This window comes from Mercenaria mercenaria, chromosome 7, assembly GCF_021730395.1.
Source record: "Mercenaria mercenaria strain notata chromosome 7, MADL_Memer_1, whole genome shotgun sequence".
Lineage (NCBI taxonomy): Eukaryota > Metazoa > Mollusca > Bivalvia > Venerida > Veneridae > Mercenaria > Mercenaria mercenaria.
The window spans coordinates 24807598-24835016 of NC_069367.1; the positions used below are offsets into that span (position 1 = coordinate 24807598).

The following is a 27419-nucleotide window of genomic DNA, read 5'->3' on the forward strand; positions in this document are numbered from 1 at the left end:
TTACATACTGAAGGTTGTTATACTTACAAGAACAAATAAGATTATTATCAAAAAACTAAATAAACATCCCATTCCCTTTTAATTACTTCTTCAGAAATTTAACCTAGATATATATTTATACTGCTGTATATAACATACCAGTACAGTAAGTTATTAATTTCTTAATAGTTTATTCTTGCCAGTTAGCTACCATGTTAAATTGTTCATTCAACAAAACCATCGCTTACGTAGCGAAATATACCATTACTGCAAAAGTCTATGTTGGTGACCCTTAACACAAAATCCTGTCTGCGGTTCACAGAAGTATAAAAATTACTGCAAGAGCCTATTAAGTCTTCATACAAATATACCATTACAACCGAAGTGTATTAGAGCTTCAAACAAATGTACCATTACTGCAAAAGCCAATATTAGGGCTTCATACAAGTACACCCTTATAAGGGTTTAATACAAATATACCCTTACTGCAAGAGCATACTATACGTTCTTCAGAAAGGCTCATGCAGTAAGCCTTACGTATTACATTCTATGTATTACATTTTATTTGTTTAGACTAATGTACTACTAGCGTCTAGTATGGAAAATACTAGAATGAAGCCGGATAATTGTAGAAGAATAGCTACTGAGAAGTACTCTCCTTAAGGCCGTTTTATTATCGGCTTTGAGAAAAGGATGACAGTATGAAAAATTTTAAATATTACACAAGAGTAAAAAGTTGTTTCATGCTAAAAATTCAAGTCACCCTTTTAAATATATAGTACTTTGATTGTTCAATTAATGTTGTAAAGCCTTGACATAGAAAAATATCGAAGATTCCCTAGTCTCTTTCAATTAAATAAAAGTGTCTTTTTTTCTGTACCGACAGTGGTTACCGGAGAGATTTTCATCATAATTAACTTTTCATATTACATCAAATTCTTTGCAGATCGGGAAACGTGATATAAGCGTCAAGCCATTTACTTAGTCTTCATGCAAAAAAGAAGTTTAAATTTTAACTTTGAACATTGACATATCACTACATCAAAAACAACAACCACATAGACAGAACGTTAAAATTTGTTGTGTTTTAAATCGTTTCTGTATAACATTATGTACCATGAAACATTCAAACTGATTGTAGATTTATACTTTTATTCATTTTCAGCAATGTCAGGGCAATTAACGTACAAGTTTACACAATATACATTGTATTTCACATGATGTTTTTTAACTAGATTATAATTTAAAGAATACTTTCACATTTCAAGAAATAACAAATTATACACTTCTAATAAAAATTCACTTTTATTTCGTTAAATAAATGGTAATGCAAAAACATCTTTTCGTTAGATGTCTACCAAAATCTACCCGTTTTGAATATGAAAGCGTGTTAGAAGAAACATAGAGAACGCATATTTTTGCTACATGTGCCCGGTATACGTATACGTTATGGCAAGCTCTTAAGTCACCTATTTAATGACACTAAAAAGGAAATGACAAACACGTTTTAAATTAATAAATATTTAATATAAATAATTCAACAGTAAAGTTATCATAATTCGCTTTTTATTTGTCTTAACAATGTGGCATGTTAAAAATATGATTACTTCAAACTGACAATTTTTTCTTGTATAAACTAAGATATAAGCTTACAATTTGAGTTCTATGTAACTTGAATAACGTGTGGCTGCCAGGTTTTCATGAAGAAATTAAACAGCTAGTCGCAATGTTGTGGTCAAATAACAGCTAAAGTGGTCGATACATTAGCTTTCTACTTCCGTCAGGACAATGTTGACACAACGAAATCCCTTTTGCGACTGATCCCTCAAATCAACAAGTTGTTACAAAATAATGTCAAAATTTTCTTGAAATTTAATTTCTAACACATACGCAACAATATAGGCCTCACCATAAAAGTCGTTAGCGTAAGTGTTGTTCATGTTTGCCCTAATTGTATATTCAGATAGAAATATCAGGGATTTTTGCGTTTTTTTTGGTTGAAGAAGTGGGACTTCAGGTGAAAATCGCTCCTATAAACGCAAATGAAAATCCAAAATAGGCAAAACAAGACTACAGGATATAAATTACATCCTACAATGTCCTTGTCCTTGACACAGGGAACCTTTATATGCCCCCCCCCCCCCCCCAAAAAAAAAAAATCCCCAAATAATCCATTTTGGCCAAAAATAGCTTAAAGTACAAAAAATTAAACTTTTCCATGAAAACTTGAATATTTACATAATCAATACCCAGTTAACAAATATTTAATAATATAAAAAAAATCGAATATCATTAACATCAGAGCATGACCATAAAATTAATCAACACATTACTCAGAAACACAATAACTTATACAGATTCTAACAAAAGTTCAAAGCCATTTAAATTTGTATTTATACATTGATTCTAATGTGAAAAAAAGAAATCCTTTACTAAAGCCATTTTATGAGCAAAAATTGAAAAACATGCAACATAAAACTTTCCAAGTCATTCTAAAGGGTTTAAGAAGACAACTGTGACTAAATACAGAGTTGGTTCACCTGTGATATATTACAGACTCCGGTATATACCGGATTAACTAAATTTGAAAGAAAATATCTTAAATGTATATATTTTGTAACCATGGTGATACTAAACCTAACCTCTAGTCAGTATATTATGCATTTGATACACTAAATGCGTGCGGACATGCAAAAAATGAGTAATTTTGCCGTGCGCTCCAATGGATAATAATTCCGCGCATGCGCAGAACGTCTGCACCAACTCTGCAATGAGAAACATTCTAAGAAGACCATGTGAGTTTTTTTTTCTGTTGCCTAAAAAGTAATGGAATGTGCAAGAAGATCCACTGGAAGCATATAACGCAACCAAGTAAAAATAATACCAGACTCTGACCATAAGTGGTAATGCTCACGCCCTCTAGCAGCGACCGGCTTCTGTTTCCATGCAATATACAGACAAACAAAACAGACACATAATTCATTGGGGACAATGTCTTTTTGATTATTGATACAATCTGATGTGAAATGTAGTATGATTATAATGGAGTTCATTCGTTAAAGTTATATAAAAGCAATGTAAAGACAGTAAACACGGTTAAACTACATAATCCATTAAATACTTTATGTTGACAACAACAGGTTGGCTCAATGAAGAACCTCATACACGATACTTTTCTGGCTCATAATCATAGACATACAATTTATCCGTGTTTTTACACGATGCTATCCTTGACCCACATTTCTATTAAAACAGCACACGTAATACAATGCTATCCTGTGACGTCAGTAATCCAGCAAGTAAACCGCTTTTTAAACAGCCTGTGCTCTCAGTTACAGCTCATACCAAATTCAAACGCATTAACATGGTCACTCTTTGAGAGTACACTACCATGTCATATTTCACTAATATGCAACGCCGAGTTATTGAGCAATATTGTTTTCAGAAGCACACATTCCGAGTCATTTCAATTGCAGGTGCAGTCAGGTCAAGATTGGTTATAAATTTACTTCTGGCAGGTGCAGCCAGATCACGGCCATGTATCTTTACTATTAGCATGCACTCGTAAAGTCTCCAATGCAAACAGTAAAATTGAGTGCTGTAATTACTAGTGCAACTAGCAACACAAATAATACGATCAGCAGAATTTTCTCTCTCTGAAAAAAAAAATCGAACAAATATATTAGTTATGAGTATGTAACTGTGATATTTGGTAAAACATATTAAAATATTTTGTGGATAGATAAAATTTCTGAATTTTTTTTTATATTTTTAAGTTTACCGCTTAAAACCGAAAACTCGAGCAAGAATAATTAATTAAAGACCTTGCCTTGGTCATTTTGCGGCATTTTCTTCGAGTCTTTTTCTGAAATGGAAAAATATGATGTAGCATGTTCATCTTGCATCGTAAATTAACCTCGCGGGGCTTTTCTTACGGTACAGTTTCTTATTCGATGCATTTTCTTTATGTCATATAATGGCGTCTCGCGATTAGATTAAAACATAATATTTCCCAAATGTTGTAAAATTACCTATTTATTTCATTTCTTTTTCATTACACACGTTTGTGGTAACTAGGTACTACAATAGAGAAAAGACGTAATGATTTAAGAATAAAAACATTTTTAGTATTTCAACTTAATATTTTATCATCTTTCTTTTTACTCTTAAGGGTGGATTATTATGCAACAGTACCGTATTTGTACTAGCTTGTAGATATTTATGCTAATACAAGTGCTATATTAATCTGCAGGAAAAATAAAAAAAAAAATGCATTGAAAAAGATTATTGAGAGGCTTCATTTTATCCGTGAAATCCGAGAAAAACAGGTAGAAACTGTGTATATTTACTCTTTTTGACGTTTCGTAGAGGAAAGACGTCGTGTCTGCAGCTGTGGATGAGGGAGATTGGGTGATGTTGCTTCTGCCCTGGAAAAAAAAGATTAAATTTCACTGCTTATAGTTTTAAGTATAATTATATCAACACCCACTATTGACAAGGGAAATTGGAATTTTGTTCAAAATATTGCCTAATATAATTTTACCGAATATATGAGTTTAATATAAATAAAAAACAGACTCAGTCAAACCTAATCTGCTGTTCTATAACTTGGAGTACATGTTGTACTTGCAAAGGATCTTCTTTTAAATTTTATGGTGTTTTTTTGTTTTGTTTTGTTTTGTTTTTTGTTAGTTTAGAACGCATTCAAGTAAAGCAAAAGGAAACTCGATTTTTAAAAGCTATGTTCTTCTAAAATATATCGTACTTGTAAATGATGTAAAAACCTAATCAAAATACAATACAATATTGCATGTGGCAAAAGTGTATCCGAATCTGTTTTGTTTGCTTGAAAGATTCCCATATTTTTATGGATAAATAAATTTCTGAGTTGAGCGATATGTGGCTTTACTCTTTTTCTATTTGAAAATGCTTAACTCAACATACGATATCGAAATACAGTTTCCTATAAGTTAACTTCTTGTGAATTCTATTTTTTAATTCCACAATAAAAATTAGAAGTTACTTTCTGATTTATTTATGTAATATTCCAAAACTCATATACTCTCAGGTTTTACAAAATCATGGCAAATTAAACAATTGAGGTTATATGTACAGTGCATGTGCACCTGATTATACAAAGTTTTTCGATAACAAATTTTGCAGAAAAGTAAAAAAAAAAATAAGAGCTGTCTCCACAGGATGACACATGCCCCCGATGGCACTTTGAATGAATAGACCTTTAAAGTCCAAGTGCCTCCTTGACCTTTGACCTACGGACCTGGGTCTTGCGCGCGAAACGTCGTCTTACTGTGCCACACATTCATGCGTAGTTATTTTAAAATCTATGCATGAGTGACAAAGATATGGACCGGACACGCCCATCAATGCACTATCATGAAAAATGACCTTTAAAGTCTAAGTGTGACCTTGACCTTTGAGCTACGGACCTTGATCTTGCGCTCGACACGTTGTCTTACTGTGCCAAACATTTATGCGTAGTTACTTGAAAATCCGTCCATGGATGACAAAGATATGGACCGGACACGCCCATCAATGCACTATCATGAAATATGACCTTTAACGTATAAGTGTGACCTTGACCTTTGAGCTACGGACCTGGGTCTTGCGCGCGACACGTCGTCTTACTGTGGTACACATTTATGCCAAGTTATTTGAAAATCCATCTATGGATGACAAAGATATGGACCGGACACGCCCATCAATGCACTATCATGAAAAATGACCTTTAACGTCTAAGTGTGACCTTGACCTTTGAGCTACGGACCTGGGTCTTGCGCACGACACGTCGTCTTACTGTGGTACACATTCATGCCAAGTTATTTGAAAATCCATCCATGGATGACAAAGATATGGACCGGACACGAAAATTGCGGACAGACCGGCAGACGAACAGACGGTTCAAAAACTATATGCCTCCCTTCGGGGGCATAATAATATCTGAATGAAACTACTGAATATTTTATCTTGCTTATAGACGTAGAAACTGTAAAGATGAAATGTGCGACCCAACTGACCGGTGGAAAACAATATCAAAGAATAGGTTGGCATTTTATCACATCATTATTACCGTTTCCGACGGCGAGTACACAAAGGAGGTATCTGCAGCTGTTGGCGACGGGGATAAAGCTGGGTTACTCACAATCTATAACAAAACGTTAAAAATAATGAAGCGTATGTAAATAAATTCATTTGCAAGAAATTAAGAAAATCAGAATATAATCAAGCTGAAAATGCAAATGTTCAGTCATCTAGACCCTCTTGAACCAGCAGAAATAAAGAATAGATGTGAGAAAAGAGCCATGGCAAACATTAAGCAAAACTTATGTTGGCAAAACAATGTAGATTTCTATACTAAATAATATTTCCACATTTTGCACGAGAAAAATATCTTGTATCTCTTTAACAACATAATGAAAAGGCATGTAACAAAATTTTACAAAATTATCCATGCTCAAATAATATATGAATAATTTCGTAACGTTTTATGATAAATGTTATCTTTGTAAAATTTGCTAACTGTTTGATTCATCAAAGTCGCAATAAATTATACTCGATTCTAAAGATCTCCATTGTTGGTAATAGGATTTTTTTATTTTGTTTATTTTTAAGACACTTGGTAATGTCGATTTTACGACCAAAAATATGTATGACCAATGAATGATTTTGAAAAATAATGATTTTCAAAATTTCATGTTTGCATTACAGCAAAATGTAGCTTATACACCAACTATGATAACTTGATATTTTTATAACAATCGATAAATAAATAAAACCGCAAGTAAATTTGTGTTGTTCAACGTAATTCAAATAAGGAAAATATCTTAACAAAGTTTTTATCATGATAAAATCAAAGCATCCAAAAGCATTCAACAAGAAACACAGCACACAGTACATTATCAACAAAATTAAACTGGCCGAAGTTTGTGGCGTTCAAGTGGCTTTCGCTATTACCAAAGACATAAAGCGATACCTCTATATTCAGATCCCGTGATTTCGAACTGATCCTCACAATGGTCTGCTGCTGCTGCGAATCATTTTTCTGTAAATAGTTTGTGTACAAAATTAGTTGTAAAATTAGTTTTTAATACTGACTGGAATTCTTATATTAATATATCACAAATAATATCACCTCTAAAAAGATTAGATGTATATATGGACGTTTAAAAGGTTTAACTTGTGTATACATATCGCAAGAATCATTGAAATTCATGTTACTGTAATTTGGACGCTTCAGTGCGCAGCTACAACTTCTTACATTTACTGCTGCAGAATCTGAAGCCCAACAAACTTGTCTTAAGAAACAAGCTATACGTCAATATGTGTTTTTCGTGTAAACATTAATCTGGAAACGGAAACTTTACAACGGTTGCTCTATAACAACCGGTTCTTCCGGTTTAAACTTTCCAATAATGTTTTACCAGTAAAAGTCCAAAGTCGGGATCTTTAGTTCTTTGCAAAGACACTTGAATGTCCCTCTCCGCTCTTGCCAAATGTCAGCCAATATTTTAGTCTTTCAACATACATTGAGCATGATGTCTAGATAATTAAACATGTTTTGTTACAAATTCAATATGTTTTACCATCAATGCAATTTGACAGTAAATAGTAATTTTGAAAACATGTTGAATTTGTAACAAATCATATTTAATGATCGAGACATAATGTTCAATTTGTTTTAACTTTTAAATGACAAAAAAATGTATTGGTTTACATTTAGCAGAGGCGGAAAGTGGAGTAGGGCATGACCTTCAAGTGTTCTTTTTTTATCTTATGGTTTACAGTAACACGGTCAATGTATTCTTGTGTACCTTCTGGGAATGAGAATAATTCTGTTTGATCTTTGCTATGTTTTTGTGTGTGTGTCTGTGTCTGTGTTTGTGTGCGTGTGTGTGTGTGTTTTTTTTTTGTTTTTTTTTTACAAAATACAGTTAAGTTTACTTGAAAGTATTATTTATCAAGAGAACACGATTGTTATTATCAAAATATATGACGTGATTTCCCTTGCCACATAATTTCAGTCAAGTTATAGACCATTGTAACTTTAGATATATTTATTTTCAGCGGAAGAATGTAAATTCAACTTAATAACGCGGCCAAATAAAGAGCATACATATACGGTTTCCTCGGTTAAAAGTGGCACGCTACTCTCGTGTTCCTTTATAGGGCTTGCTTGTGTATTTCCTGCATGTCTCCTCAGTACTTCACTCTGGTAATACAGATGAAAACATACGACTTTTGTTAAATATTTATCTTTGTATTATTATACAGTGGGTATTATTATACAGTGGGAAAGAATCTAGTTTGAATATATGAAGGTCAGGCATACTGAGAATGATAAAAGAATGATTGAAATTATAATATCTCGGAGACTATTTCAGTTTGTTGGCTGGTGTTAAAGCTTATATAGTTGAGTCTCGGTTATATATCAGTTTTACAGGCATCACAAACCTTCTCTTAAGTTTAGATTGAGATATCAGAATATACAATGTTCTCACCCTAAAGAACGGGAAAGTTCTATTTACATATGTTTCATTTGGAAAAAATCAGAAGAAATTGCACAAACGACTTTTTTATGAAAATCTGAAATATATCTAAGGGACGTGAGGGGTGTTGCACGTTTCATTGCCTCTCATGAACAGACTCAATCAAACCGAGTCTGCTAATTTTGTGTTTGGATATATTTCATGCTTCCAAAGGATCTTCTCACAGATTTCATTAACTATCACTGCGAACGACAAGAAGATTAACTATCATAACAGTTAATAATGTACTTGAACTGCCGTGTGGCGGTCGTAAAATAGTTTCAATGTACTTGGATTCGGTGTTTTATATTTTCCGGTCCTTTGGGATCATGGAGTCCTTTCAATATTTCTGTAATAGAATTCTGCTAAAGCCGCAGCTAGGGAGCGTGAGGGGTGTTGCACTTTCCATTGTCTCTAATGAAAAGACTCAATCAAACCGAGTCTGCTGTTATTGGGCTTGTTTGTATTCTATTCTTCCAATTGGCCTTGAGTGGCATTACGTGTCTACCTAAATTCAGTGGGCTACCCTTATCTAGAAAAGTGACGTTGCACAAAGATATTTGCCACAAATGTAAACCAATGCATAGTAGCATAGTGAAGTAATTTCCCTGATTTGAATTTGCAATAAAATAGAAAAAAAGTCTTCTTTGGAAGTTCTAGCTAAGTAATGCAGCCATCACCACGCTGTAAGATATGAATAATTGGCAACCTCAAGGAATCGTTTACCTCTATATAAATATAATATTTACAAAGGTGAAAATCGAATATGTTTTCAAAAATGAGAGTTCTTTGTGAAACTTACTTTCCTAGGATCTTGCGGCAGCAAGGGGCATCTGCTTTCATAGTCTTGCCGTGGGCTTGGCGGTCTTTTGTCTGCATATTTTGGCAAAATATTTTCTTTTCTCTGAAAAAGCATAATGCATTTTAATGTGAACTATTATATCATTAACAAAACTTCTAAATGGACAGTATCAACTAGCATTATTGATATGTTCCAGCAGTGTATTTGTTGTTGTGATGAACTGCAGGTTAAAATCTTGTAGATCTAAGAGGTGTTTTTGTTGTCTTAAAACTGTACTCATGATAATCCGTATAATCAAACGCATGTTGTATAAATTCAGTTCTGTTGAAATAATAAAACATCAAAAACGCAAACATGCTTTTAATATGTTATACCAAAGTTATATAGCACCTTTTCCATGATAAACACATTCAAAAGTGTTTTACATACAGACAGACAGGCAAATGAAGGTAAAAAGAAACTATCTACACTTAAACTGCTGTGTGGAGGGTATTATTATATGTGTTAACAAGGAGGCTACTTTCCGTTAAAACTTTGGTATCTCTCGGGATTCAACAGATGTACACCAAAAAACATGCAATATACCTACATTATAATAATACTGGGTCATTTTACTGAAACATTTTGGAATGTAATATTTTCAGTTAAGCAACCTTTTATACGAAGTAAGGAGACATACTATAAAGCCTCTATACCATTTGAATTTCTACGAACACTAAGGAACACTAAATCTGTGCAGAAAAGCACTTTAAATAATCATTTATTCAGCTTTCAATTTAACTAATAAGAGTTGCTGACATTTTAAATGAGTTAGCTTTTTATTAGCACAATTGCTATCTTAAAAATATTAAAAAGGGAGTTTAACCACACCACATGTTATTTCGGCACCAACATAAATTCTTAGATATTGAGTTGGTGAATACTAGTATCTGCTTTCGTTCCCTTTGTTTGTAATTATACGCAGCTAGAAATATACAATCAAATTCGCTTAACTGTGGCGACATTTTGCGAGTTCTTTTCGAGTTAACTATGTAGAAATTCTTTTGAATTGTAAGAAATAAATGTAAGGAGACAAACTGTTAATTTTGCTCAGTGTACTGTTGATTTACAATTTAAATTATCTCAACGAAAATAAATAATATTTAAAAATACTGAGCGTAGAAATTTGCGTTCAAGATTGTTCACTTTTGCTAATGTAAATGCGAACACTTTTATACTTCATCGTGAATTAGCAAAGAATAAAACGTTAGATAGAGCCACGGAAAACATTAAGTATGCGCATCTATCTTCTTTGACTGGGTCTTTCCCTGTTGGACTTTTGTCCTGTTTTTGTTTTAATAAAACACATATACCAATATATCAATAATGAAGGCTTTTCCCTCAATACAGTTGTTTGTTTCAGTTATATTTATTATACTTACCGGGGGATCATCATAATCCGGAGGTGGTTCTGCTGGATAAACAGTTCTTACGTCTTCCTGAAAATGGTCAGTTAGTGTTTTAACTTCCCTAGAAATTTACTAAACGTCCTTTCGATAACAACGCTTGAAGGATGAAAAGCGATCAAAACTCTCAATAACTTGAAAAAAAATATATAATGTTACAGTCACCGTTTACATATTTTGTGAATTATAAATTTCATTTGTCTGCTGACCTGTAAAGATATAGGGTCAATGTCAGTAGTTTAACTTTCAAAACGGGAAGAAAATATGAGATGACATAAAATCTTTCAATGCATCATACCTTGTAAACATACAATTGAAAAAAATATTTCTGGTTCTTAGAATCGATTGCCATAGCAAAAAAATATTTTATCAATTATTTCAATCTATTCACAAGGTTCGACTTGAAAACAAAACACAAAATGAGAAATATGTCTCATTACATATTCCTGTAAGCCCAATATATCAAAAAGATATAACTGCCACCTTAACTGAGACGGATTTTCTTAGCAAGATGCGTGAAACAAAACAAAAAAAAAAAACGTATTATCCTGGTTTAAAATTTGTCCTTGATCTTGTAAATGGCGTATCATCACCTTGGTTTGCTTCAGATTTTATCTTTTAAAATGCATCGAAATAACGTTTAAAAGCTCACTTCATTTCCGTGTAGCTGTTTTATTCATAAGCATTATGTTTGTCCAAAAACAACCTTGTTTTATTCATATGCGCGAACATTTCATTGTTTGAAATTTGTAGCAAAATAAGTAGGGGAGTTATATGAGCCGTGCCATGGGAAAACCAACATAGTGGGTGTGCGACCAGCATGGATCCAGACCAGCCTGCGCATCCGCGCAGTCTGGTCAGGATCCATGCTGTTCGCTAACAGTTTCTCCAATTCCAATAGGCTTTAAAAGCGAACAGCATGGAGCCTGACCAGACTGCGCGGATGCGCAGGCTGGTCTGGATCCATGCTGGTCGCACACCCACTATGTTGGTTTTCCCATGGCACGGCTCATATATTGATTTCAGATTCAGGAATAATAGGACGGCACGAACAAGATATTCAGCTATAGGAAAATCTGTACGCAAGAGTAACATACAGTAGCTATGGCATAAGTTGAAGAAAAATATCGACGAATTCTCACTAAGGAAACTCAAATGTTACGAAAAATGTTTTATAATATAACAGATGAGTAAAGTACAATTTATTACAAAAGAACGTCAAATATTTTATCAAAATTTGCATCACTAAATCATAATGATCAAACCAAGCAGATAAATATGCAAAATAATGTTCGAACAGGAAGTATAGTTGGTTACACACTACTTATTGTTTCACTCATAATTTCGCTTAATATTTCTATCACTATGGGAGTAAACTATAGATTTGTTTTTTAAAAAAGTACATCCTACCCTTTGTTTGCCTGGAACTGATATAATAGCATATCCAGATGATGCTGTGGAAACTGTAGACCTTACTGAAGACACTGTTGATTCTGTATGCTCTATTATATTTACTTCAGCCATCTCTTTGGTTACGCTTATTTTAGACTGTTTTCTTCATGTTTTACATGTAGCTTACCGGTGGAGCCTAGAAACCTAATTATGCATTTACCAGTGTCTATACGTTAACTTTAAAAGAAGTATTGTTTTTTGCATATGTACTTCATATAAATATGTACTTCATGCAAATTCTCTTTATTCCATGTATTTGATGTGCTCTGTTTACTTTACGCTCATAATATCCAATCACTTAAACACTTATAGATGTTTTCAATCAGTTTAACACATTGTTTAATCTTACGTTATCATGCATACATTAAACAGTAGCTCGTCATGTGATAATATGATCCACTTACTATATCCGCACATTTGCATTTCATGTTATAGTTTTTATATTATATCAATATTTGCTCCAACTTATTTTTTTTAATAGTTTTCCATTGCTCATGTACAATTAGCAGTTTCACAGGTACGTTAAGGTTAAGACAGTATAAAATAGATAACTCCATATGGTCTTCATAAACACGTTTATTGATCGACATGCTGAGAGCTTTAAGATGAATCATTACTTGGATTTATTTATAGATATGACATATGTCTTTTTCCCAGGTGAAAGTAGTACTGTATGAATATCATCTCAGGTGTGACAGCATAAACACATTAAACTTCATACATTACTTTTGATATTTTTACATATCACCCCATTTTAAATTTGTTATAAAATTTCATAACGTAGCTTTAATCGCTTTACGTGGTGAGAGTTAATTATACACACGGAAAATATATAGAGGATAATTGTTGGTTTCGGTGTAATATCACGTTATAATTTCACCGAGTGGGCACCAAAAGTGATATTTTCACGAGTGGCGCAGCCACGAGTGAAAATAACAACTTTTGGTGTTCACGAGTGAAATTACCGTGATATTACATCGATACCAACAATTTTTCTGTTTATTTTATGTCTAAAACTCTACTGTTGTTGTGTTTGTTTCAATAAAATGTCGAAATTTGCGGGAAATTTTATCAGGAAGCATCGCAAAGATGACGTCATTTTAACGACGTCATCGTCATATTGTTTCCGGCTTTCAGTACGCTCGGTAAATTTTTGACGTTAATCCGGGTATCAGATTTGATAATTTTCACTGAGTGGCCAGTGAGTTTATCAGGATATAATTCACCGTTATATTTCGATAAACCACCGAAAAACATAAAATAAAAGGTTATAATTCTTAAACGGGAATTGGCTTCATATAATGTAAATAAGTTACATGTATATTTTTGTATATTTATACTACTGTTAGTGCCATACCAGTGCAGTGGGTGTCACACTAGTACAGTAAGTAAGATTAAAGCTGCAAATTTTATTTTATCTAACATCTTTGAGAACAGGGCAGGAAAAGACAACATGTTACAGGATTTATTCTTATGCTCCACAAAATATCCCGCGGCATTTTGATTGAATTTAACGGTTAACCCGTACTGTTTAGAGAATATTTATGTGTAAGCAGTCGTCTTTTTTTTGTAGGAAATCTCGTGGTTTCTAAAGGAGATCCCTATACGATTTTTAGTACAAGTAGCAACTTTTTCTGCGACGAAGTTTGAGCTGAGGTATTTCAGTGAAAAACAGTTTTGCATTTTTATCTTCCACTATGGGTTGACTGTTACTCCGACATCTTTCTTCCAGTGTGTCTTCTTCAGTTTTCGCCTCGATTTATTTAATTGTTCAAGAACGTGCAAGTTGTAAAGAGAGAGTGAATTTGTAAGGTTTTAATTGTTAGTTGTCTTATGAAGATCTGATTTTAAGGCTTATTTTACTCTTAATTGTTATGTGATTGTTAGAGTCATAGTAAACCTTTAGGAGCATAGATCGCAACCAAGCAATAGTAGACTGTATTTGACTGAGTCTCTCCATAAAAGGTAGTGAAATGTGCAACACCTCTCATGCCCACTAATAACTCGCTTATGGTACAGGTTTCTTCACGTGTGAAAGCCATCCAGTTGGCTTGCGTACGGAAGGCCGATTGTTCCACAAGTTTCTCGTCTATGCCTAAAATGATGCCCGGGGGGTGCATCTGGGGTCATCCTCAACCTCCAAATGCTGCATTCCTGCCATATGACCTTATTTGTATCGGAGTGACTCTAAACCCAGTATATCTAAATTGGCCTGGGCCAATAATTACTTGCAGCATTAGTAATATTTTGATACGCGTTAAGGTTCCTACAAACAGAACCGAAGTTGCATTTCCTCTTCAATGCTGTTCTAGGTGCTATCATACGAGCCTATTACACATAGACTGAAGGCGACACACTTTAAGTACTGCACATGATATCTTGCTTCCTATGAAAAAAGTTTCGGACATGCCACCCATTGTTTGCATTTCCAGAGCGGACTATCGCATATAAGACATTTGTCGTATACACGCGTACTTAAATTTAATGCAGATAATATTAGATATTTTCCTCTTAAACTATAGCCTGACACACGTCATGATAACTGGTTTACATTGAGTACACTGAGCTTGTAGATGCCTGTACTCAAGATGCCTACCTGTCTATCTCATTACTGGAGTTCGAACCCACTGGTACGCCACTATGAGTATTTTTTTTTTTGACTTGTGCTATCTTGATACAAAAAATAAAGCCCAATGTTTGCGAAGACTCTTTAACGCAACATGTGCTTGGGTTCTAAAACATATGACTTCTAGCTACATTACGAAAAATCTATGTTTTCGCGACGTGTTTATTCAAGAAGATAAGCCGCCCTTTGAAGCATAAACCAAACAATGAATCCTCTTTGCATGTGATGTCCGACATTTATAATAATAGGTGCAAGCCGCTTCTTGATAATAGCAATGTTTCGGACTAAGTTCGAAAAAAAAACTAGTGATGTCAATGTTTATATAGTCGGGTAACCGGTTAACCATTCGAACGTCAGATTATTGGTTTATGGAAGCTCTTCTGAATAAAATGTCTTTGGTGTAACAAGGGAGAATAACATCCGTCATACACTACAATACACAATGCATAATAATACAACATAAAATGATTTTAAATCGACTGGTGCATCAACAAATAAAGATAAGTTCGGTATAGCTATTATATGCGAACATACAAAGATGAAGTATCAATATCACTTTTATCAGTTTTCTGTCGCCTTCTGTATGGGACTAGATTAGTTCCTGCTAAAATGGTAAGTAGATAAGCAATGACTTATCTTACTGTCGGCAGGTGTTGAGCATTGCTCATAGTGGAAAAATGGAAATATGTCAACTCCTAATATTATTTGCATATGTTCTGATGTGCGTGAAATTAGCCAGAGCAGCCAGAGTAGCCAGAGTTCAGCCAGAGTTTAGCCAGAGTAACCAGAGTTCAGCCAGGGAAGTCATAACTCTGGTTACTCTGGCTGGCCAGAGTAGCCAGAGTAGCCAGAACTCTGCTGGCTGGCCAGAGTAGCCAGAGTTCAGCCAGAGTAGCCAGAGTTCAGCAAGAGTAGCCAGAGTTCATCCAGTATCCAGAACTTTGGTTACTCTGGCTGGCCAGAGTAGTCAGAATTCAACAGAGGCAGAGTTTCTAGATTTTTAGCATGTTCTGGCTACTCTGGTCAGCCAAAGTAGCCACAGTAGCCCGAGTCACCAGGATATCATTTACTCTGGTTACTCCGGCTGTTTCTAACAGAGTAGCCAGAGTTCAGCCAGAGTAGCCAGAGTTTCTAGGATTTTAACATATTCTGGCTACTCTGGTCAGCCAGAGTAGCCAGAGTAACCAGGTCCCGTGTTCGCAAAATATTTTCAGTCTTAGCTGAGTTTGATTATGAAACTTAATATGTCATTTCTATGTAAATAGCATATTTAAAACTGAATTTCAAGTTAATAACTATTTTCAAGTGGTTAATTAAAGTAGCTCTGGTTACTCTGGCTGGCCAGAGTAGCCAGAGTTTCTAGGGTTTTAACATGTTCTGGCTACTCTGGTCAGCCAGAGTAGCCACAGTAACCAGTTCCCGTGTTCGCAAAACATTTTCAGTCTTAGCTGAATTCGATCTTGAAACTTAATATGTTATTTCTTTCTAGCATGTTTAAAACTGAATTTCAAGTTAATAACTATTTTCAATTGGCTATTTATAGTAGCCATAGTAGCCAGAACTCTGGTCACTATGGCTGGCCAGAGTAGCCAGAGTTCAGCCAGCGTAACAAGACTTTATTAGGATTTTAACATGTTTTGGCTATTCATACCAAAGCAGCGGAACATCAATGCTTGAAACTTAAATGGCAGACACTAAAACATAGAAGAATACATGCATCCCGAATAATGTTGTACAAATAACCATTAATCAAATAATTCAGTTTCAGTTTTAATATTGCATATGCCATGTTTTTGTAATTTTCCTACATATCTGCGATATGTCACATGTTTAATTGTTAAGCGCCCTTGAACGTATATTTTATATTAAATGGGCGCTCAACAAATCTGGATTAATAATAATAATAATAATAATGATGATGATGATCATCATCATCATCATCATGATGATATAATAGTGATAATAATCTCATATACTAAGTTTTTTCTGCAATGGATGCAATATGGTGTTACAGTATTCTAATTGTGGGCGAACGTATGTTTTTAGGCAGTTTCTTTAATATTATTGTTATTACATTGTATATATTTTTTTATAAATCTGAGAGTGTTACTAGTTTTTGAAGATGTAATTTCTGTATGTGTTTCCAAGTTAAGACATCACTAATAGTAATCCCAAGATATTTAGCATTTTCTGTAGCTTTTAGTTCTTGATAAGTAATTTATATGGAAAGATGATATTTTTTTCTCTTTTTTTGAGATTCCTATTACTTCGCATTTATCAGGATTGAATTCCATAGACCAATTACGTTCCGATTCTTCTAATTTTCTCAAATCATCTTGAACTTTGAAAGAGTCTATTAACGAGTCTATGTTGAGGTATATGATAGTGTCATCAACAAATAGGCGTATTCTACTATTAACAGTGTCAGGAAGGTCATTGATAAAACAAAGGAAGAGACAAGGACCCAACACTGAACCTTGAGGAACCCCCTGATAGAACTGGTAAAGAGTGTGAGCCTTCAACTACTACAGATTGAGAACGGTTACTAAGGAAAGATTGAATCCAGGATAGAGAGATTCTGTAGACACAAAGTTTCACGATTTTATAGAGGAGTTGATGATCGATCTTGTCGAAAGCTTTCGAGAAATCCATTACAATGAGACCTGTTTGTTTCCACATTGGAGATTGTCAAACGCTTCTTGTGTAAAGGGTAATAGTTGAGCCTCACAGCTATGTTTGGAACGGAAGCTATATTGGAAAGGTGTGAGAAGATTGTTGACTATTTTGGTTCTCTCAAGGTTGATTTTTTTGTGTGTTTTATGTATCAAGTGATTCATAAAACGGACTTCTGCCAGAGTAGCCAAAGTTTCTAGGACTTTAACATGTTGCGAAATAATCCTTTTTGTACCCTCAGGTTTTTTTTAGTGTTTCATGTATCAAGTGATTCATCAAACGGACTTCAAAGAATTGTCTTACTTATCAGTTAGCAGTCCTATAACTGTTTAATCCAAACACAGTCAATATCGTTTCATACACGTACACAAGTAATACCGAGCTGGCCAGAGTAGCCGAGCAACCAGGATGTCAATTGCTCTGGCTACTTTGGCTAGCCAGAACAGCCAGAATTTCCGAGATGTCCATTGGTTTTAGCTACATTGGCTAGCCAGAATAGCCAGAGAAAAAACTTTAATACCTGTTGCGAAATGACCATTTTGGTTCTCTCAGGTTTTATTTTTTAGTGTTTTATATGTATCAAGTGTATCATCGTACCATCGTGCATCGCGGTTTAGTATTAAATAAAAAGTCACGATTATCCAAACGGAACGCCGTACATAACAGTGTGAAAATGGTGAAAAGTCAATTTACATTACTGAACAAAATTGATATGTAAGACTAAGTCAGGTTTTAAAAATGATATTTAATAGTTACCATTATATATCGAATGACCCTCATACACTATACTTGATTTTTTTGGCTCGTGTCACTGTGTGACAAGGTAAGATTTTGTGATTAATTTTTGTCTTGTCTATCAGACTGAGTCAGGCTCTTTGACTGAACTCAGTACTTATTCCATTTTATATTGTAAAACCGTAAAAATCTTCTCAAGTATCACAAGACCCAGAGCTTAGATATTTTGCAAGAAGCATTGGCAAGTGCATCTCTTTCAAAATTGTTCAAATCATGGACTCCGGGGTCATATTGGATCTGCCTTGGGGCTTTAAGTTTCACATAGAGTAATATATTAAATCCTATAAAAATATTCTTATTTTCCTTTAGGCCCTATATATTTTGTATGTAGCATGGCCTAGTGAATGCCTCTCTTAAAACTGAGCAAATCATGTCCCCTGATGTCAAAATTGCCCCCGCTTGTGCTAATGAGCTTGCAAAGTCTTATAGGAAAATCTTTTAAAATCTTCTCAAAAGAATTGCAATCACAAGAGTTAAGATATTTTACATGTTCAAATCAATATCCCAGAGTCAAAATGGTTCCTACTTAAGTTTTATATAGAAAAAAAACATGATATACTTACATAGCAAAAATCTTTTTAAGAGCCACAAGGGTAAGAGCTGAAATATTTTGCATGTAAATTAGCAAAATTTATAAAGCAGTTCTTTCAAACTTGATTGAATCACCGCCCCCAGGGCAATATTAGTCTCTCTCTGTGGATTATCAATATACTTCTAATCTTATACAATATAAGTTTAAAATTTCCAGAATGCCCAGAATTTAGAGTTAACAATTACAAATTGTGAATTTTTACTATGACTGTCATAACCCACAAGGTCCAGGTAAGCGATTTAGGACCTTATTCAGGGCCATATGGGTCCTCTTGTTTATATTGATATCATAAACAATTGCAATGAATTCCATATAACTTTGAGTGTAAAAATAAAGAATATTTATTTGAAGGCTTCTGGTTTTGTATTTATTTAACTTCAGTGTTTGCCTTGAATTTGTACCAAATAAATTAACTTGAAGACATAATATAAAGAAATTGGAGAATAAATTTTTCATACTTTTTAACAGCAACCAATTCCTGAAATTTGCATTTTAAAGTTGTGGAAGTTAACGAAATGTTGACATGTGAACACATACACTTAAAGCGGCTTAATAACGGTATTTCGTCTTTATAAACCCTTGGAAAAAGGTAGGTACCTGTGACATGGCAATCAAAACGCAAAATGCCATTCAAAAATTGATTGTGGTCACCTTATGCCATCAGACAATCAACATTCCATGTTACTCTGGCTGAACTCTGGCTACTCTGGCTGAACTCTGGCTACTCCTTTTTCCCCCAGAAGTATACGTCTGTGGAACAGTCTCCCTGTGTCTTTTGCAAGTTAGTCCTGGCTTAGAAATATTTGCTGGGCAGCTACCACCCTTTTATCAGTTCTAATTCAACTTCCTGCTTTTACTTTTAACCTGACCTGTAAAATAGTTCTTTTACTTTATCTTTATGATGCACATAGTCTTTGTGTTCTTACTATTTTTAACAACTATCCCCGACAACGCGCCTGCTATAGTTAACGATTGCTAAGCAGTAAAACATAGACGTAGACATAAACACTGTTTATGTTTTCTCGTATCCCCTCATGATATTGGGATTTGTAAAATATATATTCGGTCTCGCAACGAACGTAGTCAGGCATCGAGCTTTGATTAAGTAAAACCAGACTGCAGTCAAGGTACGCATTATAGAAAAATATTGTTCGTTTTCTTTCTACGTTGAGACGACAGCGTTATTTCCGAAGTTATTCGCTAATTCCTATGGTTTCGGTTACTTCCCTTCTTCAGCCATTTTGTGAGAAAAAAATACAACGGAAAAGAAGCGTATTTCATGTAATATAGAAGTAAATTATTTGTATTTGACACATTTGATAATATATTTATACTGTTTTTACACTTATCCTTTAAATGTTGTATCAAAAATATCTTAAATTATTTAAAGAAGACTGTAGACTTTGTTCACCCTCCCACAGTATGTTTTCGCACACTCCCATGACATGGTCAAAATAATTGATTATTCGATGGCCAGATTGTTACATTGACAATTTCTACTTGTGGCATTTTGACACTGAGAAAACGGGTGATTTTTGCCTGGTAATCATTATCACCCGATGCTGGAGATAAAAGCGAAATACAGGCGCCTAAAAAACACCATACGGTCAGCAAGTATCCCCACATCACTTATTACCCGTGGTTACCTATTACCGGTGCAATCCGAAAATCTCGAATATTTACTTCCTGAAGAGCACTTCTCCAATCCTTTGTTTACAAAATTACACAACTATTCGTCAAGTGTATCTTCCGTGAAATATGTCCTTCCTAAGGGTAAGTTACTTATTTATTCTATATGAATTGATAGAAAATATGTTTTTCCAGTGTACCTTACTGATAAACTTAAATAACACTCGATGAATTATGAATAATTCCCCAGAAAATAAGTTACAGAAGGAGTTTCCTCTTGCAAATGACGTCATCAAGCACTGCCTCACACATGCGCTTTTTGGCGCCCTTTTTGATGAACAATACTACTGGACTAAACTTCCGACTTTTCATTGTTAAGAACTGAGAAATCAAATTTCATTCAATATTGTGTGCATGTTATGCATGTGGTAAGGTTTTTTGTTTATTTCATTACAGTTACAAGCTAAAGTGTGATAAGTGTGGTCATTGGACACACCTGAAATACTGCTGTGCTGTAAAGTTTTTAAGGAGTCATGATGAGTTCTTTAAATCACCACTGAATGTGATAATTCTGGTTTACCTGTGATTTTGACAAAATTGTGACAAAGTGCTGTTTGTGATATTATTCATTTATTTTATTCATGTTATATGTTATAATATAATGTTCTTCTCCACAGCAGATTAAATAATCCAGTAGCCAGAACTTTAAGCTGTGTTTACTTGTTATTTTTGTGTTTCTGGATGGAAGTTTAATGCAGTAGCATTATTTCCCACAATTCCACCGGTAATAGGTAACTGTAAACATCCAAGATGGCGACCATGGTAGGTCAAAACATGACCTATTATTGACGATAATTCTGTTCCCAGGTGAATAAAATTAACTTTTAATGAAAAGAAAATACTTTTTTCTTGAAAATGAGTTTAATTTTAGTAAGCATATGAATCAAATGTCATTTATTGTGGAATATCAATCATTAATACACCGGTAATTGGTACATCCAGGATATAATTTATATTTTTATAATGGCAAGTCCGCATTGCAGCGAAAAGTCACAATTTCTGCAAAAGAGCCATGGATTCACATTTAAGCAAAATTTATGATTTTTTAAAAAAACAAAAAAACATGCCATTGAGAATATCAGGGTCCACCCTTAAATTAGGCGACGTGAGCGAAGTGGATGCTTTTTTCTGATGGTTTCGCTCTGTCTGTACAGAAAAGCGAAAAACAAGTCGCCCTTACATCTGGCGCCCGAGGCTATTACCATACATGTATATACCTCATCTATCACAGCTTCTAATCATCTTGTAACAACATTACATTTAATCAGTTAGCATAAACCTATCCCGTTACGGGCTGTGAACTTCACCTGTCAACAAAGTATGCTCCGCCTATCACGGAATATCATTAGGATGATTTATATTGGTCGAAAACTTTGGAAACACCAATCAAATGCGGTGAAACAAAATTGCCTTTAATTGATTCATCACGGATAAAAAATGTGTGCATCACATGTGAAAACAAACAACTGAAAACTATCAAAATTAGGGTAAAAAAACAACAGAAAAACAGAATGTCGGCACAAGAGTCAGTAGCTGAGTATAGGATGATAGCCCATTGCAAAATGACCGATAGGGCCTAAAGAAAAGCTCTGAATAATAACCAGAGTTGTTCGTAATGTATGGTTTTAATTGCAGCTGACAGACGTAAATATCCGTGTTATACACAATTTAAATTGAAATTCAGACAACAGGTATTTAATTTCAATCAATAAAAATAAATTACAATCAATTTTAGGTAAGAACACATAGGCTTTTATCTTTTTGTAAAAGTTTTTGAAAACGAAAGTACATGTAGGCTGTCAGAACGTCTGCTCGCGGTGACAAACTGCCAATATTGCATGAACACACACACACATTTTTCATATTTTTCTTCAATAAAAGGTATTGTCATTGCAGATTTTAATATCAGATACTTTCCAATGCTGTTAAATTATCTTTTCATCATCACAATTTGGCAAATATATTTTTTAAACTGGAGAATTGGGCAATGTTTATGAGTGTATCAGTATCCGGACATAACATTTTGGATATCCGCAATTTAACCAGCGGGAGTTTAAGACAGGGATGTGCAAGGATGAGAATCAATTGTTAGTTTTGACTAGTGTAAGGAAGATGAGCTTGTCAAATCGCACTGTGCTATGTGCAGACTGGCAAAATTTGATAATGCATATGCAAGGGGTCATGACACAAGCCAAAACAAAAAATCACACCACACTTGCCTGTTGTAATACTAATGGTCATTCAGTATTATCTATAAATGTTTCAAACTACTGTATAAAAACATGCTCATTGTGTGTGTTTGTATTTGATGCTTGGCATTTTGTACTTGAAGGTAAAATACGTGTTGTTTTGAGATGTAATTCCTTTGTGTTGTACCATCAAAACTGTAATATACGGTGTAATTAATGACTGTTTTGACCCGCAGCCTCACTTCTCCCTATTCTAAGAAAACTTCTCCCTATTTTCACTGGAGGGAGAAGTCACTTCTGCCAGTTTTTCTCAGCTAGCTTGAACCCTGGAATATTGTGAAATTGCAGCCAAAAGTGATCCCTATGAGTATTTAAACCCAAATCTGCAGCACTGGCACTAGAACCGCAGATTTAGCTTTGAGTGGCCTATTTTCATAAATATATGCCTTATTTTTCAATTTATAAAGAAATACCAAAGAAATGGTGCCTTCTTATTTATTAGGCAGTGGCTACGATTACGGTACCGTAATCCTACAATGTAGCCTTTGGTTCTAGGATTACGGAAGTTTCGTATTCCTAGACAACGCTGTGAGGATAGGCTAGGAATACGGTAGTATTTAAGAGGATTCAAATATATGTTAGGACATGCATAAATGATGTTGTGAACTTAAACTTACTTATTTAACTTAATTAAAATAGCGATTTTTTCATGCCTGCCTTATTATTGCGTGTTATCTATCCGCCATTTTGGGTTAGTATAATCTTAAACGCTACATTAATGGCAGCGCACGGAAAAATTTATAGGAATATGGGGGCCAAAGTTAGATTTTAAAAAATATTCTATACTTTGAATTTAATGATTTATAAACATATTGTATTCGATAATTAATATTTTTGCCCATCGCCATTAATATATATTGTTTAAGATTATATTTAATATCCAAAACTATGGATCGATAGCACAAAATAATAGAGAAATTAAGTGAAATAAGTAAGTTTACAACGTCATTTATGCATGTCCTAACATATATTTGATGTCGCTTAAAAACGTCCGTAATCCTAGCCTAACCTCGTAGGGTTGTCTAGGAATACGGAACTTCCGTAATCCTAGAACCTGAGGCTAGGATTACGGTACCGTTATCGTAGCCACTGCCTATTTATTACGTCCCACCCTCTGTTCTTATATGAAAACATAGTAATGAACGAAATCCACAGGGATATAAATTAACACTTAGACCCTATTAGCCATCTGGGCTGCTTACAGGCAAATTCTAGGGGGCCCAGCTATTATTAGCAGAAAAATATACTAACAGTGGTATAGATCTACATACTTTATAATAAGTCTTGTAGTTTGCTTCCTGCCAAAATACATCAATGTCTTAAATACAGAACTCTCATCAAACTCACACTGAAAGAGGAAAGTTGTAATCAACCAGTGTGTGACATGTTCTTAACATAGGACATAGCCTCTCAAACACGGACACATTAAATTTAAAGTTTGAATGATTTTTGCAGCACTAGAGGATTTGGGTTGTTTATGGACATTTTTGATAAAGGCTGCATGCTCATGGACATCTGAATTCAAGTATTTTGTTACATTGTCGAGTTACAGGACTCTAATGCAATCCGTCACGAAATTATTACTTCTACAAAAAAATACAAACCATGTTGCGGTCAGTGTTCTAAGCAGACTGTTAATAGCCCATTTTTCATTAAAAGTCCTCTTTGGCCTTTAGGACTTTTCATAATCCTGATAATATTTCCTTTTGTCGCCGCGACCGGCCATTCTAAGCTCTTTAACAGCCTTCAGTAATACTCTACTTTCTAGTGCTGTATTTTCTATGGGCGCAGCCATTGTTAGTGACGGGGTAAATAGTCTGCATATGCCGATTGGTCGTAGCATGTATTGGTAATTTTAATTGGTTGATTTAAGTGACCTCATATTTATTAAAAAGACGGTCTCGGAAAACCCAGAATATTGACATTAGGAGAATCTGAAGCCATTCGCCGAGTGGGCGACTATCTTGGAAAATTGACTCGACCAGCTTTAAATCTGGTTGCACTGGGCAGTCGAGTGTTAATTTATATCCCTGAATACGACATCGGTCCGTTTTGCCGGTCATTAAACTTTCCATAGAAATAAGTTATCCCTGGCATTCATGTACTGATCGGATGGTCCCTGCCAAAGAACGCTATTTTTAGCTCACCTGTCACAAAGTGACAAGGTGAGCTTTTGTGATCGTGCGGTGTCCGTCGTCCGTCCGTGCGTGCGTGCGTCCGTCCGTAAACTTTTGCTTGTGACCACTCTAGAGGTCACATTTTTCATGGGATCTTTTTGAAAGTTGGGCAGAATGTTCATCTTGATGATATCTAGGTCAAGTTCGAAACTGGGTCACGTGCCTTCAAAAACTAGGTCAGTAGGTCTAAAAATAGAAAAACCTTGTGACCTCTCTAGAGGTCATATATTTCAAAAGATCTTCATGAAAATTGGTCAGAATATTCACCTTGATGATATCTAGGTCAAGTTCGAAACTGGGTCACGTGCCGTCAAAAACTAGGTCAGTAGGTCTAAAAATAGAAAAACCTTGTGACCTCTCTAGAGGCCATATATTTCACAAGATCTTCATGAAAATTGGTCAGAACGTTCACCTTGATAATATCTAGGTCAAGTTCGAAACTGGGTCACATGTCTTCAAAAACTAGGTCAGTAGGTCAAATAATAGAAAAACCTTGTGACCTCTCTAAAGGCCACATTTTTCATGGGATCTTTATGAAAGTTGGTCAGATTATTCATCTTGATGATATCTAGGTCAAGTTCGAAACACGGTCACGTGCCGTCAAAAACTAGGTCAGTAGGTCTAAAAATAGAAAAACCATGTGACCTCTCTAGAGGCCATATATTTCACAAGATCTTCATGAAAATTGGTCAGAACGTTCACCTTGATGATATCTAGGTCAAGTTCGAAACTGGGTCACGTGCCATCAAAAACTAGGTCAGTAGGTCAAATAATAGAAAAACCTTGTGACCTCTCTAGAGGCCATATTTTTCATGGGATCTGTATGAAAGTTGGTCTGAATGTTCATCTTGATGATATCTAGGTCATGTTCGAAACGGGGTCACGTGCAGTCAAAAACTAGGTCAGTAGGTCTAAAAATAGAAAAACCTTGTGACCTCTCTAGAGGCCATATATTTCATGAGATCTTCATGAAAATTGGTCAGAATGTTCACCTTGATGATATGTAGGTCAGTTTCTAAAGTGGGTCACGTGCCCTCAAAAACTAGGTCAGTAGGTCAAATAATAGAAAAACCTTGTGACCTCTCTAGAGGCCATATTTTTCATGGGATCTGTATGAAAGTTGGTCTGAATGTTCACCTTGATGATATGTAGGTCAAGTATGAAAGTGGGTCACGTGCCTTCAAAAACTAGGTCAGTAGGTCAAATAATAGAAAAACCTTGTGACCTCTCTAAAGGTCATATTTTTCATGGGATCTGTATGAAAGTTGGTCTGAATGTTCATCTTGATGATATCTAGGTCAAGTTCGAAACAGGGTCATGTCCGGTCAAAAACTAGGTCAGTAGGTCTAAAAATAGAAAAACCTTGTGACCTCTCTAGAGGCCATACTTGTGAATGGATCTCCATAAAAATTGGTCAGAATGTTCATCTTGTTGATATCTAGGTCAAGTTCGAAAGTGGGTCACGTGCTGTCAAAAAGTAGGTCAGTAGGTCAAATAATGAAAAAACGTTGTGACCTCTCTAGAGGCCATATTTTTCATGGGATCTGTATGAAAGTTGGTCTGAATGTTTATCTTGATGATATCTAGGTCAAGTTTGAAACTGGGTCAACTGCGATCAAAAACTAGGTCATTAGGTCTTGAAATAGAAAAACCTTGTGACCTCTCTAGTGGCCAAACCCTTGAATGGATCTTCATGAAAATTGGTCAGAATGTTTACCTTGATGATATCTAGGTCAAGTTTGAAACTGGGTTGTGTGCCTTAAAAAACTAGGTCAGTAGGTCAAATAATAAAAAAACCTTTTGACCTCTCTAGAGGCCATACTTTTCATGGGATCTGTATTAAAGTTGGTCTGAATGTTCATCTTGATGATATCTAGGTCAGGTTTGAAACTGGGTCAACTGCGGTCAAAAACTAGGTCAGTAGGTCTAAAATTAGAAAAAAAATTTGACCTCTCTAGAGGCCATATTTTTCAATGGATCTTCATGAAAATTGATCTGAATGTTCACCTTGATGATATCTAGGTCAGTTTCGAAATGGGTCACGTGCGGTCAAAAACTAGGTCAGTAGGTATAAAAATAGAAAAACCTTGTGACCTCTCTAGAGGCCATATTTTTCATGAGATCTTCATGAAAATTAGTGAGAATGTTCACCTAGATATCTAGGTAAAGTTGAAAACAGGGTCACGTACCTTTGGAAACTAGGTCAATATGTCAAATAATAGAAAAACCTTGTGACCTCTCTAGAGACCATATTTTTCAATGGATCTTCATGAAAATTGGTCAGAATTTTTATCTTGATAATATCTAGGTCAGGTTCAAAACTGGGTCACATGAGCTCAAAAACTTTGTCACTATGTCAAATAATAGAAAAAACGACGTCATACTCAAAACTGGGTC

General features: G+C 34.8%; 2 protein-coding genes across 6 annotated transcripts in view; one reads left to right on the forward strand and one right to left on the reverse strand.

Moving 5' to 3' along the window:
* Positions 1-1484: 1484 nt before the first annotated feature.
* LOC123554685 (uncharacterized) lies at positions 1485-12852 on the reverse strand. Of its 4 annotated transcripts, none has more exons than XM_053547811.1 (9): positions 12180-12851; positions 10746-10802; positions 9325-9426; positions 8111-8206; positions 6971-7039; positions 6068-6142; positions 4329-4406; positions 3804-3844; positions 1485-3635 (listed from the first exon to the last, which is right to left on the reverse strand). In XM_053547811.1, the coding sequence occupies exons 1-9, from the start codon at positions 12291-12293 to the stop codon at positions 3617-3619; spliced, it is 651 nt and encodes a 216-aa protein (XP_053403786.1). In that variant the 5' UTR covers positions 12294-12851; the 3' UTR covers positions 1485-3616. The 4 variants fall into 4 exon arrangements, with proteins under 4 accessions (XP_053403786.1, XP_045200898.2, XP_045200902.2 ...); XM_045344963.2 differs by having other exon boundaries at positions 3809-3844; positions 12180-12850; XM_045344967.2 differs by lacking the exon at positions 8111-8206 and having other exon boundaries at positions 3809-3844; positions 12180-12852.
* Positions 12853-20118: 7266 nt separating this feature from the next.
* Positions 20119-27419, forward strand: part of LOC123554684 (uncharacterized) — a 30954-nt gene continuing 23653 nt past the window's right edge. The window contains exon 1 of one of the 2 annotated variants that reach the window (XM_045344962.2): positions 20119-20199. The gene's annotated coding sequence lies outside the window, so the exon portion shown is untranslated. The remainder of the gene's footprint in view (positions 20200-27419) is intronic. The other variant, XM_045344961.2, reaches the window with a different exon arrangement.